Raw genomic sequence first — 15,733 nt, 5'->3', positions numbered from 1 at the left:
ACTCTCCTGTATGGTTGCAAGTTGTGCACCCAGGCTCTACCAACTCACATTGCCAGGGTGAGCTAATCCTCCAGTGCTACTGTTTGCACTACAGGCTGCTGAGGAGGCCAAAGCCCTCCAGTGGATCCCCAGTTCTGAGCAATGCAGTCCCCATGGGTACCCAGAGCCAGGAAGCAGCACTACTCCTGAAAGCTCTGCAGGGAATGACAGACACTGCTCTCCTCTGCAGGCTCTACCCTCCCAACCTGCCTTCCAGCTGTACAGCACAGCCCAAGCCCAGGCTGGGAAGCACCTCCTTCCCCAGAGGCTGTGGCCAAGGCCGGCAGAGCCGTGCTGAGCCCACAGCCCTCCCAGGCCTGCTGAGCTCTCTTTGGGCAGCACTGAGGTAAGAGGAGGTACCCACGTTACACACACTTCAGGTGGCCTCACAGCAAAGCCAGGCTGAGGGAGTGGGAGCAAGCGGTTGGAGAGGGTAAGAAACACATCTTCAGCAAGGTGGGTGACAACATGAAGAGCTCCTGGTGCCAGCACCGAGTCCTCAGAGCACACACCTCCACCAAGGTGACCAGCACTCGAGTTTTACTTTACCCGGCCAGCATTTCTGCTCTGTCTCTGCTCCAGGCTGTTTGGCAGCCGCTCGTCGGCGTCCAGGCTGCCACTGTCCTTGTCCAGGAGAAAGTCATTGTGCTGGGACAGAGAGTCACTCTCTGAGTGGTTGGCAGAGGGGGTGTCTGAGCCCTGGTTAGCTGGAGACGAAGATCTCGAGGGAGATTCCAAGAACTTCTTGATTGAAGGGTGATTAAGAATTGTTGCGTCGCACGACCTGGCCCCCTGCAACGAAGGGGTCAGAAAGATCTGGTCACCATTCCCCCTGAAGATCTGGTCACTAATTCCCCCTGAAGATCTGGTCACTAATTCCCCCAGGAAGGTCTGGTCTCTAGTTTCCCCCAGGAAGATCTGGCCACTAGTTTCCCCCAAGAAGATCTGGTCACCATTTCCCCAAGAAGATCTGGTCACCATTCCCCCAAGAAGATCTGGTCACCATTCCCCCAGGAAGAGCTGGTCACCATTCCCCCAGGAAGAGCTGGCCACCATTCCCCCAGGAAGATCTGGTCACTAATTCCCTCAGGAAGGTCTGGTCTCTAGTTTCCCCCAGGAAGGTCTGGTCTCTAGTTTCCCCCAGGAAGAGCTGGTCACTGTTTGCTCCCAGGAAGATCTGGTCACCATTCCCTCAGGAAGGTCTGGTCACTAATTCCCCCTGAAGATCTGGTCACTAATTCCCCCTGAAGATCTGGTCACTAATTCCCTCAGGAAGATCTGGGCACCATTACCCCACAGCCCAGATAAAAACAAAGCTGTGCCAGAAGAGAAAAAGTCAATGAATGAAGAAAGAGCAAATATTTAATCAGCTGCCCTGCAGGAAAAACAGATGCTGCAGCAGATAAAAGCTTAAAAGGGTTCTACAGAACCAGTAGCCCAAACTGGATCTGTTCCTTCACACCTTTTGATCTCAGAAACTCACTGGGTTTTGGAAGGGAGGACTGCAGCCCACTCAACCACCTAAAACATCCCTTTGAAAACAACCTCTTCCTGTGCAGCCCCCTCCAGTCTCACCCCACACAGGAAGGCCACAGCTGCCCAGCTCCTGCAGGCAAGCAGGACAGGGAAGTGCATCAGGCCCTGCAGCTTTGATACTCACTGGCAGCTTTGTCAACACCTCTGAGGCAAGCTACACCCTGGCTGCTCCCAGAGCCCAGCAGGGGATAAGTAATAATGTGCTGAGGCTTGCTTGCAAACTTTCCTGAAAGAAAGTCAGAGCTAATCTTACATCCTCCTAAACCTGCAAGGGGGAGGACAGGGCAGGCAAGTGTTCAAATCTCTCTTGTTTTTATCATTACCATGACAAAGGCCCTTCTTTTTCTCTTGCATTTGCTTTTTACCTCTGAAGTAGAAGGAAAACATCCATCAACTCAAAACAAGTGTCCCCTGGCCACTTCCTGACCCAGGCACCAGAGCTCCCTGTCACTTGGGTGTGAGGATGAACCAAGTGAGCAGGAGCCCCTGTTCAGCAGCAGAGCAATGCCTCCTTTCAGCTCCTACAGCCACAGCTCAGAGGCTTCTCCCCTGCCCAAAGCACCTGCTGCAGGCAGGCTGGAACAATTATTCATGGGGCATGTCACATAGGGAAAACAAATCAAGAAACTGACTTGGGATTCACTTGTTGCTTATTTTGTTATGTTACTGGTTTTGTTTGTTTGTTTTCTCTTTGCAGCTTTGTTTTTAACTCACATTAAGTTCCCTGATTGAGAATTCTGCCAACAAGACTGAGGGGCAGGCAGACAGCAGCATCACTGCAGAGCAGAACTGTCCTGGAGAGGGGGCAGCAAGAGTGGAGTTACAAACATTGTCCCACCTTGGCCTCTGAAGGACCATTCCAGAACTGCCTTTCCACCTGTCCATGACATGCACGAGCAGAGCAGTTACCAACTCTCAATTACCAGCTTGGGAGAGTTAAAGCCATTTATCCAAAGGCAGGGACACACACACAGCCTGCCCAAAAAACCCCAAACCAAACACCTCTCCTTTTGCTTTACCTCTAGTCAAGTAAAATGACCAACAGCTTGTCCAATAATTTGTGGGAAAACATAATAAAGCACAACCAAGCCTCAAAACTCAGTAGCATTGAGTTTGAGAACTGTTTATATTTATGAGAACAGGTCAGGAACTTGTAAATCATCTTCCCAGAAATTCTGAATTAAACTACAAAGACTCCTATTCTACCAGAAGCAGAAACAAGACACTATTTCACTGCCTGGTCAAACATACACGAGCCACAATTAAAAACAGACAACAAAGAAAACTGAAATCAGCAACAACTTCAAAATGAAGGAAAAACTGATCTAACCTGTGTGCAAATCAGGACTTCCAGAAAAATTAAAAATGTAATCAAAGATACATGCATAAACTCATAGAAACTTGGAAAACTTAATAAAGCAAGGAGGCACGAGTAAGTTTTGTGAATACCTCAAAACAATTACAGAATATATTATTTCTGGAAAATGTGAAAACCACCAGGACAAAAAGCAAACACCCTGCATGGCAGAACAAGAAACAGCACAGCTCCTGCAGACACATGATGACAATGGACAAAGGCACTTACAAAGATTAGAACTTAGGTCACATTCTTCAGCTGCCTACACAAAAATCAAAGGGGGCAGAGAGCTCTCCAAGCCTCCCAAGGCTATCACAACCCTTCCAAACTCCAATTGCTCCACTCAAATTCAGAGAGGGAAAAACAAGCTGAACCTTTTTGTTTTTACCTCACTCCAAATCCTCTGAAAAGCACAATAGGAAAACCAGGAACAGCACTGAGAGCAAGTGCTTGGAAGAGAAATTCTTATGGGATTGGAGTGAAACCCATGTTTGTAGCATCCAACTACAGCTTCCAAAAATCACTGGAAATCAGATCAACTTGAATGGAAAAGATGGTTACAAAATGCCTCCACTGGTAATGAACTACATGTCATTTGGGAGTCTGTACAATCATGAACACCCTGCAATTAGCAGTCATTAAGGACAGAGTGCTCAGAACTGGGGTTTAACTAACAGGGTTTGAGGTTTTTTCATCTTGTGAATTTTTAATCACTCTGTGATATCTCCTTGATTTATCTCCTGCTTTGCTGCTGCCATCAGTCTGTTCACCAACCATTAACAGACTGCCTGCCAGGGCAAAGGGAAGATGGTTTCACTGCACTGCCTGAAACTCAAGTAATCTTGAAATTTTTATAATTTTTCTTTTTCCCTGAAAAATGCCCAAATGCATCTGTTGCTACTCCCCTCCTAAGAAACAGGAAAACATATTCCATATTTATCACAGCTTTGCAAGGACAAACTGTGCAGTGTCTGAGAAACAAGGTGCTCTCAAGGGAAAAACAGAGGATGAAAAAGAAAAAGCAGAGTATTTCAGAAACCAGAACCAGGGGCTGCTGAACAACTTCACAACTGCTTCTTGAAGACTCCTGGAGGAGTTGTCAAGGAGTCTTGAAGACTCCTCCAGGTACCTGAGGCTCAGCAGTTGCTGCAAAGGTCTCCTCTCCCAGCGCCACCCCACTTGCAGTTTGTATTCCACTGTGTCATTAATCACACCTCAACACCAAACATGAGCTGAACAGCCACTGAGCTCCACACCTTCCTCTGCAAAGGCTCCCTGAAGTGTTGTTGTTCCCAAAGGAGTTTTTACCTCTCCAGCTTTGAGGAGCCCAGCAGAGGCATAATAGTTAGCCACAATGCAGGCACGCAGCTTGTCCATCATCCTCCTGGCTTCGATCAGGCGCTGCAGAAAGGAAACACAGAGCAGTGGTCAGCACTGCAGCAATCCCCCACACACCAGGATCTGAGGGATTTACAAGAACAAAACCTTTATACCTGATCTATCACTTCAATTTCGTGTTCTTTACTCTTCATTTCGACGGCAAACTGTTCCTTTATAATGGTCTCAATCTTCTGCACAGTAACATCTCGAGCTGTACAAGGCCACACAAGGAAAATAGAGGAAGTATTTACATTTCTATTTTTGAGGCTCCATTTGAAAACACAAAGATCAGAAATCACCACAGAAGTGAAGGGATAGTAAGTTCAGCACACACATATAAAGGGAAGGATCATTTTCTTCCAAAAATAAGTTATGTCTTAACAAAAACCACATGTATCTTTAAAAGTAGGCTTATGTGGAGAGCTGTTTTTCCCTTTTTAGGTCTGAGATGGCAAACAACAAAAATTGGGAAGAACAGGGCCAGTTTGTTTCCTGTGCCCCAGTAAAGCTGCAAACAGTAGAAGGAAAACTCCACAGTGCTGGCCCAGCCCAGCTGCTGGTGTGAGCTGGAACACCATGGACACTCTTCTGCTCTCCTTGGCCACATGCACATCCAGGAAATTTACAGCACCTCACACAGCAGGAATAAAGCAAACTCAGATTTATACAGCCCTGGCACCAAGTGCAGCCTGCTCTGGAGTGCCTACAAGCTGTTTATTACTCACAAAGGAAACACATTAGCAAAAGCTGCTCTCTACCTCTTGCAAAATCCTCTTCCAGCACAGCAGACAAAAAAATGTAACCCTTCAGCAGGAGTTTACTGACCCTGGTGGAAAGTATGTAGCTTAGGATTTCAAACTGTGCAAATACCTACAGCAAATTAGTGGCTAAGAATGGAATTGGCATATTATCATATTTTTCTAGGACATGTATAAACATAAGAAGAACTATTCTTTTTGCTCTACACCTACTGTAGACTTTAATATCACCCTTCATTTAGGGCACCTCCATTACATCAAGGAGTTTCAAACAACTTCTGTTTTTAGCAAATTCTAAGCCAAAATGTGGCAAAGCAGGAATTGCACTTCTAGAAGAAAGCCTGGAAAAGGTGCTCCAGCCTGTGTCAGCCATAAAGTGACCCCACTATAAAGCAGATCAGCCAAAGTCTCCCTTGGTTTTCCCTGGAAAAATCTCACATTGTTTCTACATGAAACAGGAGGCAGCAACACAAAGACTTTGGCTTGAGCTTCAGAGGAAGCATGTGCCCTCCTAAGAAGTACATATCTGTTTGAAGAGGTTTCTAATATCACTGGAGAGAAGGGAAAGAAAAGCAAGACAAAGCTTTGCTGGCATCTTCCAGATAGCACAGATAATTTTACTGTCTCATCAGGTTCCACAACAGGAGTGAGGCAACTGATGCCTCTATATGCAACAGGGGTATCCTAAATAATTTTCCTTCTTTTCACATACATATATACACACAGGCATATATATATTTTTTTGTGTGTGTGTGTTTATGTATATATATGCATTTTTTAGGACCAGAAATAGTTCAAGCCTACATTAAACCATAATTATGGTTGAATCTGTATGAGTAAGGCAAAATTAAAAACCAGAGGGATATAATTTACCTCCATGAACACCAGGATGAGGAAATTCTCATGCAAAGCTATACCCTTAAAATAAACCTCAACAGATTAAGGCATTAAGGTATGGTTCAGAAAGGGACAACTGCATCTCCTTCCAAGGCTGATGCCATGCCACAGCAGCATCATGATGATTCAAGCACTTAAGGATTTGTGGTTATATTACAGAGGCTTTTAAGAATATTTTATATTCATTTTTCCCCAGCTTAGTGTCAACCACAGTACCTCATTATGATCATGTTAGTGAAATTTGTGTAGTTAAGGAATTACAGTACTGAAAGCTGGAGATCCTCCATGAAAAGAAGAAAGAAGCCAATTTGGAGGAACCTCCTGAAAGCAAAGTTCACTTTGGCAAGGACAGTTTTCCAAGGCCCTGAGACTCTGCCTGCTCATCATAAAGACCTTGGGAAAAGTTGCTTCAGAAGCAGATTAAAAACCTGCCTGCAGTCCCTGGGACACGCCAGAACGGAGGGTGGTGGCTTCTGGCAGCCAGGCAGGGCAGGCAGCTGGCAGTGGTGACATGGGCAGCCCCAGCACAGCTGCACTGGGCACTGCACAGGCCCCTGCCCCACGTGGCACACAGGACTGCCCAGACCACAATTAACCCAGAGCTCAGCCCCCTGACACCTGTCCAGGGCACAGCATCCTCCAGATCACCCACTGAGCCATCCTCTGGCCCTCTCCAACTGGCAGCTCCAGCTCTATTCCTGGATCTTTTTCAGAGCCCACAGCCAGCCTCAGCTTTCTCACCTCCCTGTTTGTCAGCTCTTCCCATCACGATCCTCTCTCACTAGCTGTGCTATGCCAGAAATCAGTAGCCCACTCCCTGCCCCCGGGGCAAGCAGCTCTGCTCCCATTTGCCCACAGAGACTGCAACCTGTCCCAGGCACTCTGCCAGCAGGCTGCTTCCCAAAGCAAGCACATCCCGGCGTGCCAAATGCAAACCTACTCATCCAGCTACCTGCTCCACTACACTTCTTCATCCACCATTCCCTCAGTCATGCTCCTCTTCCTCCTCTCTTGCATGTTTCAAAGCTCCTTCCTTCTCCGTAAATTATCTTTTCTACACTTCATCAAAGAAGCTTCTTTCTGCTACATCTGCTAGCTCTTGCAAACATTTGTCATCTTCCAACAGCCAGTGCATGTACTGCAGGGTTGTGCATCTCTTTTACCCTGCAGGGTCATGGATTTTTTTCTCCTCCCCAAGCTGTACTGTGACCTCTATTCCCCCAAATGTAAACAACCTGCCTATCTTTCCCAGAGCAGACTTCAGCCACAGAACAAATACACAGGCTGGAGAACAACTCGGCACAGGAAGATGGACTGTAAATACTTTAGGAAGCAACAGGAACCAAAGTGCTGGGGCCATGGACAGTTTGTGCTCCATCTCCTGTCATGCACTCAAGACTGCATCCCCACACCTTACTTCTGGTCCAGATAGCAGGAAGAGACGACTCCACATAAAATACATCTTTATTTGGCTGCACAGAGGTATCACTACCTGCCTTGCTCAACATCCATCCATGCCCCTAACTCCTACCCCAGCCTTTTCCTGACCAGTTTACAGACAGCACGCACATCCACAGAGTTTCCAATTCCACAGCTCCTACCTGACTGTTCGGCTGCTTTGTGCCGCTTGTTGGGATGTGTGACGGTGATGTCCTCATAATCAGGGTCCTTCTCTGCGATCACTCTCTTGATCCCAGACATGTTCTCTACTCCACTAGCAGGAAAAATAAAAACCAGAGTGACCATCAGGGCAGGCTTCAACCTCTCACCATGTGGTGCACCTCCCAAGAGAGAAGGGAAACCTCTCTAGTGGGGTATTGATCATCGCACAGGTTCACAGCTGGGAGCTGCTTCTGTTCTGCCTAGCCCAGGAGCTTCATATGCCTCCTGATGCCTGAGGCTCACCAGAACCCGGGTGCCCACAGCCCCAGCAGAGCTGCAGTGGCCGAGCCCCGTGCCCCCTGGCAAAGGGCAGCCAAGAGCCCCGTGAGCCGCGCTCGGGACACCACAGTGACCCCAGCAGAGCGGAGCTCTCCCCACAGGCACCACGGCCCGTGGAAGGGCAATGCTGGGCACCTCCGGAGCGTGGGGCCAGCGGACGGGCCCCGGTGCCTCGGGACAGCCCGGGGATCCCCGCCGCAGGGTCACACACCGGCTGTCCCTCGCCCAGAACCGCTCAAGCCGAGCCACGACCCTGCCCGTGAGGGGGCAGCGAGTCCCCGCGAGGCGGGAGCACGGCGGGGCTCGACCCGCAGGCGTGAGGCGGCGCGGAGGCGGCCGGGGGGGCGGTGTCGGCGGTGCCGGTGTCGGTGCCGCCCCGGGCGCGGAGGGCGGAGCGCTGCCCGCGGCCGGTCCCACGTGCGGCGGCGCCGCTCCCCTCCCCCGCCGCGCACACAAAGCCGCCGCCGCGGCCGCGCTCCTTCCCCGCGCTCCGCCCGCCCCGCCGCTCACCGCGCTCTACCGCCCGGTCCGGCCCGGCCCGGCCCCGCCGCCTGCACCGGCCGCCCCCGCCCGCCGCGCCGCCCGGGGCGCTCAGCGCCGGCCCCCGCCGGGCCGTCCCGCCGCCGCCGCCGCCGCCATGAGCGCAGGGCCGAGCGCCGCCCGTCACGGCCGGGGCGGGCCCGCGCAGGCGGGCAGCGCGCGGGGGGCGGGGCGGCCGCTGGCAGGTGCCGCCTCGCGGCCCACACCGCCGGGAGGCGGGCACCGGGGCGGGCTGCCCTCGGGCCGGGGCAGGGACGGGGGCGCTGTGCGGCTCCCTCAGGGCGGAGCGGCTGGGCCGGGACAGGACAGGACAGGGGGACCCTGCCGCTCCCTCAGGGCGGAGCGGCCGGCACAGGCTGTGGGGCAGAGCGGCTCCCTCAGGGCGGAGCGGCCGAGCACAGGCTGTGGGACCCTGCCGCTCCCTCAGGGCGGAGTGGCCGGGCCAGGGCAGGGACGGGAACGCTGTGCGGCTCCCTCAGGGCGGAGCGGCCGGCACAAGCTGTGAGACAGAGCGGGTGCTCGCCCGCGTCAGCGAAGAAACCGAGATGGGCGACGCGGTCGGGGTCCTGTACGGAGAGACGAACGCAGTGATTTGATCCTGACTTGCTGCTTGGAACAACCGTGTTTTAATGTGTTAAAAGATCTGAGGGAGACTTTTTAATGTGGAAGATATTTCACGAAAGGATGACAGAGGTGCTGCAGTGTGTTCAGAGAATGGCAGCGGAGTTGGGGAAGGGGCTGGAGCACAAGTCCTGTGAGGAGCAGCTGAGGGAGCTGGGGGTGTTTAGCCTGGAGAAAAGGAGGCTCAGGGGGGACCTTGTGGCTCTGCACAGCTCCCTGCCCAGGAGGTTGTGGCCAGGTGGGGCCGGCCCTGCTCTCAGGGAACAAGGGGCAGGATGAGAACACATCGCCTTAAGCTGCGCCAGGGGAGGGGAGGGTTGGACATTAAGAGAATTCTTCACAGAAAGGGTTAAGCATTGCAATGGGCTGCCCGGGGTGGAGTCACCTTCCCTGGAGGTATTTAGGGAAAGACTGAATGTGGCACTTAGTGCTGCGGTCTAGTTGTCAAGGTGATGTTCAGTCATAGGTTGGACTCTGAGGTCTTTTCAGCCTAGTGGATCCTGTGATTCTGTGATTAGCAAAAGGAAAGACCCAAGAAAGGAGTCTTGGGGTGACTGAGGCGCAGGATAGCAGGAACTCACAGAATGGGCCAGGATGGGAGCACTGGTCTACCCCTTAGACAGGCTTCAAAAAACCCTTTTACCGTACGTAGTGCTCATCATACTGCATATTCTCAAATCAGAGCTAAACCAGTGCAATGAGTGCAGTTAATGCCATGGTTTGTGTTTGGCTCTGGCCAGGCTGCAACACCTCTGTGAGGTGCAGCTAATGCCATCAGTGCTATGGCAGTCTCATGCTTCATGCAGTGAGTGAGCCCTGAACCAGCACAAATTAACATCCTGTTCACTCATGGATTGGCAAACTTATTGATGAGGCCACTGATTAGCAAGTCCATGCTGAATGTTCAAAGCTTAGCTGCTAAGGTCCTCTTTTCTGCTCATTTCAGGATCACTACTATCCTTTCTGACACTACTGGCCTTCCTTTCTGCCAAGCAACAGATGTGAAGTATGGCAGATCAATGGAGACTCTTCTTAAACTCAAATTAGTATCCTGCTCACCAGGAATGACTGTAATGTAGTTCAATTTTATTTTCTTCCTTATTTCTGCTTAATGGAAAGAGGCAGAAGCTGTTCTTAAGAATACTGCCACCAGTTGACTGCATTTAAGACTTATAAGGTGGGCTTTTCAGCTCTCAAAAATCTTTCTGTTGCTTTGCAGTCTGCAGGGATTCCCTTTCATTTTCTTTCCAATTCCTTCTTTCTGCAGTAAGCTGAGCTTCTGCAAGCACTGAACTCGACTGGAAGTTGCTTTTGGCACTGCAGCAAGAGCCAGTGTGTGGCAGTACCTGAGCCTGGCCTCACTAGAGCTGCAGCAGTCACTGCTGGCCTGCCACGTTTTCAGTTGGGCTCTACCAGGCCTTGCCCCTGCCCTGCCACATGTGTGTGGCATCTTGAGATGGCCAAGCCTCTGATTTTAGGAGAATAAACCTACAGGATAATTTCCAAGCCATGTTTTGTTAGTGACCTTCCCAATGTTTTGTTACCTCTTCCCAGTTTCCTATGCTGGTTTTGCCTTCTGAGTCCATTCACATTTTCTTCTCATCACAATACCCAGGATTAACCAATATCTCACATCCCACTCCCTGCTTTTTACTTTTGCCAGTTTTCTTTCAAGTTTACTGTTCTGTGCAGCCTCCAGCTTGCCTGATTCCCCTTGGTAGGACAGGAATATGAGCAGGGAAAACACCTAGACTGGGAGGCAGGAGAACAGATCAAAGGAGAGAGGCTGCACAAGGGGCAGAATCCAACAAGATACACGGCCCAAAACAGCAGCAGGGAGTTTCCTCCTTGTACCACCCAGCCCCACCCTGGAACTTCTCATAAACTAAATAAACCACAGTCAACTATTCAAAAGGCAAATGTTTATTAGATACACTGAACTTTAAAAAACTTTCAAAGAATTATGCAAGAAGTATATTTAAATATAACAGGTGTTACTGCAATTGTGCTACATTACAAAATCACTTTTCTACTGTCAGCACAATCTGAAGGCCTTAATGTTATATGTGAGATCTGTTACATCGACTCTGGCACACAGTAAGTGGTCTGAGCTTTCCTGCTCAAATGTCATTTGTGCTGCACCAGGCTGTTCTTGAGGGCAAGATCAGCTCTCCGTGGAACTACAGCTTTTATGTTTCAGTAAATAAAGGAACTGGCAAGGAATAACAAGAACTGCTGTTTTCCTCAGCAAAAAAAGGAAAATGAAAATATGATTTCAGGCGAAAATATCGTATGAGTAACAGTTCAGGAGGTAAACTCTCTTTCCATGGCCAAGTAGTTCCTATTAATCCAACTCCAAAGTGCTACAGGTGCACCACAAGGAGAATGACTCATAGGTCCAGCATTTACACAGATGAAATTAGTAACAGTACATTACATTCAAGTCTCTTGATTTGCTTATTGCCATGCTGCACCATATTATTGCTTCATATTTTGTATCTTGAACAAGAGGTTGATGACTTTGGAGAGTTCAGAAATATCACAGAGGCTACTGACTAATACAAGAAACTGCACATGTTAAGGACAGGAAGTCAAAGACTAAACTCAGTCCTTTGTCACTGAGGCATTGCTGGAAACAAAAAATAGAAAAAACAAATACTGATTTCTCTAGATGAAATCTGCCATAGCACTGTAATAATGGAAGCATTCTAGGCATGTTCTAAACAAGAAGTTTAACTGTGCTAATTAATGAATGGCAAGATTTATTTCTCCTAGGAGGACATTAACAGTCTGGACAGTCAGACCAATCATAATAAAGATAACAAACTGGGAGGAGTAATCCAAGCTCTTCTTCACAACAGATAAAAATACAGGTGAATTCAAGGCACAGGTATTTTCAAAATTAACACACAGTATTTTCTTTGGAGCTAATCATACAAACTAAGCCCTAATTACACTATTAACAAGTTGTACACAGGGCCTTTATCAGAGAATGATCACAAAATAATTCACATACAGATGTGCACACAAAAACATACTAACATTGACTGGATCTCTACAGTAGGAAAAAAGGAATATTCCTACAAACAGCTTACAGTTCTTAGACAGTAATGTTTTCATGAACTTGTGTGTGACACAAAGGCAATGAGCAGGGAACAGTCACAGCTGGCTTGGGCCTGGTGGGAGGCTGCTGGTTACACAATCGTGTTCCACTTTAATTAATGCCATCAGAAGTAATTCCATACGCAGGAAACTTGTGTGCTAAACATATTTTACAAAACCCAAAGCACTGCTTGGCCCCCAACCAGATAGCAGGTTTCTGCTTAGCAATTTCATCTTACCCTCTAGGCTCCTTTTCTGAGTATATGGTGCTCAGATTTCCTTAACCAGGCACAACAAATCATTTCATTTGTAAATTCTTGTGTACATAAGATTACATTCAGATGAAAATATTGTGCCTCACACTGATCAAGTCTTGTGAGATTCTTAATGCTCTTGAATTGGGTTTTGCCCTCTTCAGTGGTAAAAAAGAGCCCCACAGCAACTTGCCTATTTGGGCAATTCAGAAAAATGAAGCCCTGGCTTTCCTGAGCATTGCCACTAGCACACCATTGGCATGTCTGCACCTTTACTGCTCCAGCTGAGTTCAGTGAATTGACAAATATGAACCATTTTTACCACCTGAGTTTCAGCATCTGGAGTTGCAAACTTAGGACACCCTGGTTTCAGCAAGCCCAGCCAAACTGAACCCCCAACCACGCTGGGTGTCCTCCTGCCACCTCTGAGCCTGCTCCAATGCTTCTCTCCTGTCCCTGCTCCCCAGGGCTGGCGTCAGCCCGGGCTCTGCTGAGCAGCACCCCCTGAGCCTCGGGCAGGGGGAAATGTGGAGTCACAGGCAGGGAGTGCTGCTTGTCCTGTCCGTGCAGCAAGGCAAACACAAACAGGACAAAGTGTCTGCCTGGGAGAATGAGGGGAACTCAGCTGTCTGAGGAAGAACTGAACAGGCAGCAGCATCCTTGCTCTCAAGCACAGGTGACCAAAGCTTCCTCCTCCTCCACCATCAGCCTCTCTCAAAACTTTGCCATGTTAACAATACTATTTAAAAAGCTTCACTAAATTATGATAAGGGTCCATATCAACATAATCTGCATGAACATCTCTGCTTTAACAGAGTACAAACAAAGCTACCTTTGATGAGAACTGCAGTGGTGCCAGTCAAAGGAAAAAAATAACAGTTCAGTCTGGACCCCTTGGTGCTGGAGGGGAAGCACAGTGCCCAATCCCCCAGACACACAGCATAAAATGGAAGAGATTCCACAGATTGTGCCTGCTGAACCACTCCCAAGGAAGGAGTCTACAGCTACAACTACCAGAGTAGCAGGCAATGTTCTGTGGCTGAGGGCTGTACAAGGGGAATGCTTCAGCCACAAGCCAAGGGCTACAGGCTGCACGTGCTGCACTGATCAGTAAGTAATTCAGAACCTTCCAGAAGCCTTGCTGCAAGAAAGCATCTTTTCAATTAACATCACACTGCTAAGAACAGAAGTGGACAACAAAATAGAGAAGAAAATATTTACTCATTTCTGTTTAGCAGAGTGAAGACAATTTTTAGAATTTATTTTTTAGGTGTGACTTGGAGACGTTTGAGCCCTTCAATGTATGGATGGACAGAAGTTACATCTTCGTGCAGGTGCTCTAGAGCTACTAGCATTTATGATGGAAATAATTTGATTATAGTTGATGACATTAATGATTTTCTATCCTAGCTGAGACAAAGGAAAAACTAAAACCAACTTGCTGCTCAAGCCCATAAACTGCAAGCATCTAGATATGCATAAGAGTGAGAGGTTAAATCTTTGAATCCATCTCTACCTAAGTGAAATGCATGGGAGAACAAGTGGCTCAGGAATGCAACTTCCAAATTAATGCATCTTTCTAGAAATATGGCACATTGTCATTAAATCAAGGTCAGATTGTTCTTTTCTAGTATATCTAACAATAACTGTTGTAAGAGAGAAGGCCATAAGTGCAAATTATTTACAGAGTAAACAAGCAAGAAGAAAAACTCACTGCCTGTTTTAAAGAAATCATTGCTTAGGTAACTGCCATTTAGCAGTGCTCCACACCTGTAACTGTTCAGCTTTGACACAGATTCTGAAGAACTGTAAGCAGAAGTTTTCTGCATCTACATTTCTGCATTTACTGTTTCATTAAACACTGTCATTTTCAAAAACAGGTAACAGTAACAGTACATAAATTGGTAAGAAAAGACAACTAAACGATAAAATTAGTCTTAAAAACCTTGGAAAGCAGTATCTTGTTATTTACAGAGTAGTGCAGTATTATAAACACAGATTAAATGACACTGTTCTATAGCTACAGAATGAGCACTGTTTAAAAACAGTAGAGCATGACAACATTACAAATCTGAATACAAACAAGAGGAAATCAAAGGAAAGGAGGATATTTTTCAAATTGCACCTGTAATGAAGTGCTCCTTCAGTCTTTGTCATTTTTATTTACAACAATGGCACAAGCTATATATGCTGTTAGCACATACAGTCAGTTACAGGGCAATTACCATTGCAATTAACACACCCTATCCACAGGGGCTGAAATTGCCATTTCCAAGTACAACTTGGTGAGCAAAACAGATGAAACTTAGAAAAGGATTAATTTATCTGATTCATTTGTCTTACATTATATCAATGGATTTTCTTTTTAGGGCAATGTGAATGCTCAGGGACTGGCCTCCAGATTACATCACTGATATGCAATGATTTGTATTTTATCAGTATTCTTACCGTATCAAAAGCAGTGTTTGGTATTCAGCCAGAAACTGGAATTTGTGTCCTTTCCTGAGGTTACAAGTTAATGCATCCCAAAGTGCAGCTCCCAGTGCTCTTTAAAACTCATGACCATGTTACTGAAAATGGTGACTCCCAGTTTGGCATAGCTTCACTGAGGGTCAGAATTTCCATCTCATGAAGAAATACTCTGGGAAAACAGATGAGGAAAGTCCAGTGGAACAAACAACGTTCCAGAGCTGGTGCTTGTTTTCACCCTCCTGAGCAAGCACAGAGACCAGAACCCCGAGGCCAGGGCTGGCTCTGCAGGGGTTTTATGGGGTTTTTCTGCCCTGGCACTGACCAATTTCCTTACTGGCTGCTGTCCTCAGAATTCCTTTGGAAGGCAGTTCCTGAGGTTTTTGGTGATTTACAGGAAATTGGTACACAGACAATCCTATTCATTTTCCATCTCCCAAGTGCTATTTCAGTTTTTATGAACTTTGTGCCTCAACTGTACAACTGTGTACTGGAAATAAGGAATCCTAGCACAGAAATCTAGGGAGGACTTAAAAAAAACACCTTTACTGAAAAATCCCCAACCCAGTAATGGTGGTGCATCAAAATACAGGTGCTTCCTAGGCTTCAGAATTACCCAAAACACATCACATGGCTACATGGACAGGTCCACAGACATTTTTCTGGTGAAAGGAGGAACCTTTCCAGAATTTCTTTATCTGTGGCCAAGCAGCTTATGCAGTAGTTTAACTGTGCTCCAGTAAGTGATTGTCTGAAGAAAGGCCAAGAAATACTTGCTGGATACTCTGCCATCTCTGCAGATGAGACATCCAAAAAACAATTTATAACCTGTAGGGCAC

General features: G+C 47.6%; 1 protein-coding gene across 5 annotated transcripts in view; it reads right to left on the bottom strand.

The window, feature by feature from the left end:
- Positions 1 to 7,681, bottom strand: part of YEATS2 (YEATS domain containing 2) — a 47,966-nt gene extending 40,285 nt beyond the window's left edge. For all 5 annotated transcript variants that reach the window (XM_054282760.1, XM_054282761.1, XM_054282763.1 and 2 more), the window contains exons 1-4: positions 7,569 to 7,681; positions 4,426 to 4,523; positions 4,241 to 4,333; positions 589 to 831 (exon numbers count right to left, since the gene is read on the bottom strand). In XM_054282760.1, the coding sequence (XP_054138735.1) occupies positions 589 to 831; positions 4,241 to 4,333; positions 4,426 to 4,523; positions 7,569 to 7,668 (534 nt within the window). In that variant the 5' untranslated portion in view covers positions 7,669 to 7,681. The remainder of the gene's footprint in view (positions 1 to 588; positions 832 to 4,240; positions 4,334 to 4,425; positions 4,524 to 7,568) is intronic.
- Positions 7,682 to 15,733: the final 8,052 nt, after the last annotated feature.

This window comes from Melozone crissalis, unplaced genomic scaffold (genome assembly GCF_028551555.1).
Source record: "Melozone crissalis strain CALT ecotype California unplaced genomic scaffold, PUWL_Pcris_2 ptg000034l_1, whole genome shotgun sequence".
Taxonomy (NCBI): domain Eukaryota; kingdom Metazoa; phylum Chordata; class Aves; order Passeriformes; family Passerellidae; genus Melozone; species Melozone crissalis.
Note: the sequence above shows the minus strand (reverse complement) of the source record. Positions and strands in the feature narration are given on the sequence as shown.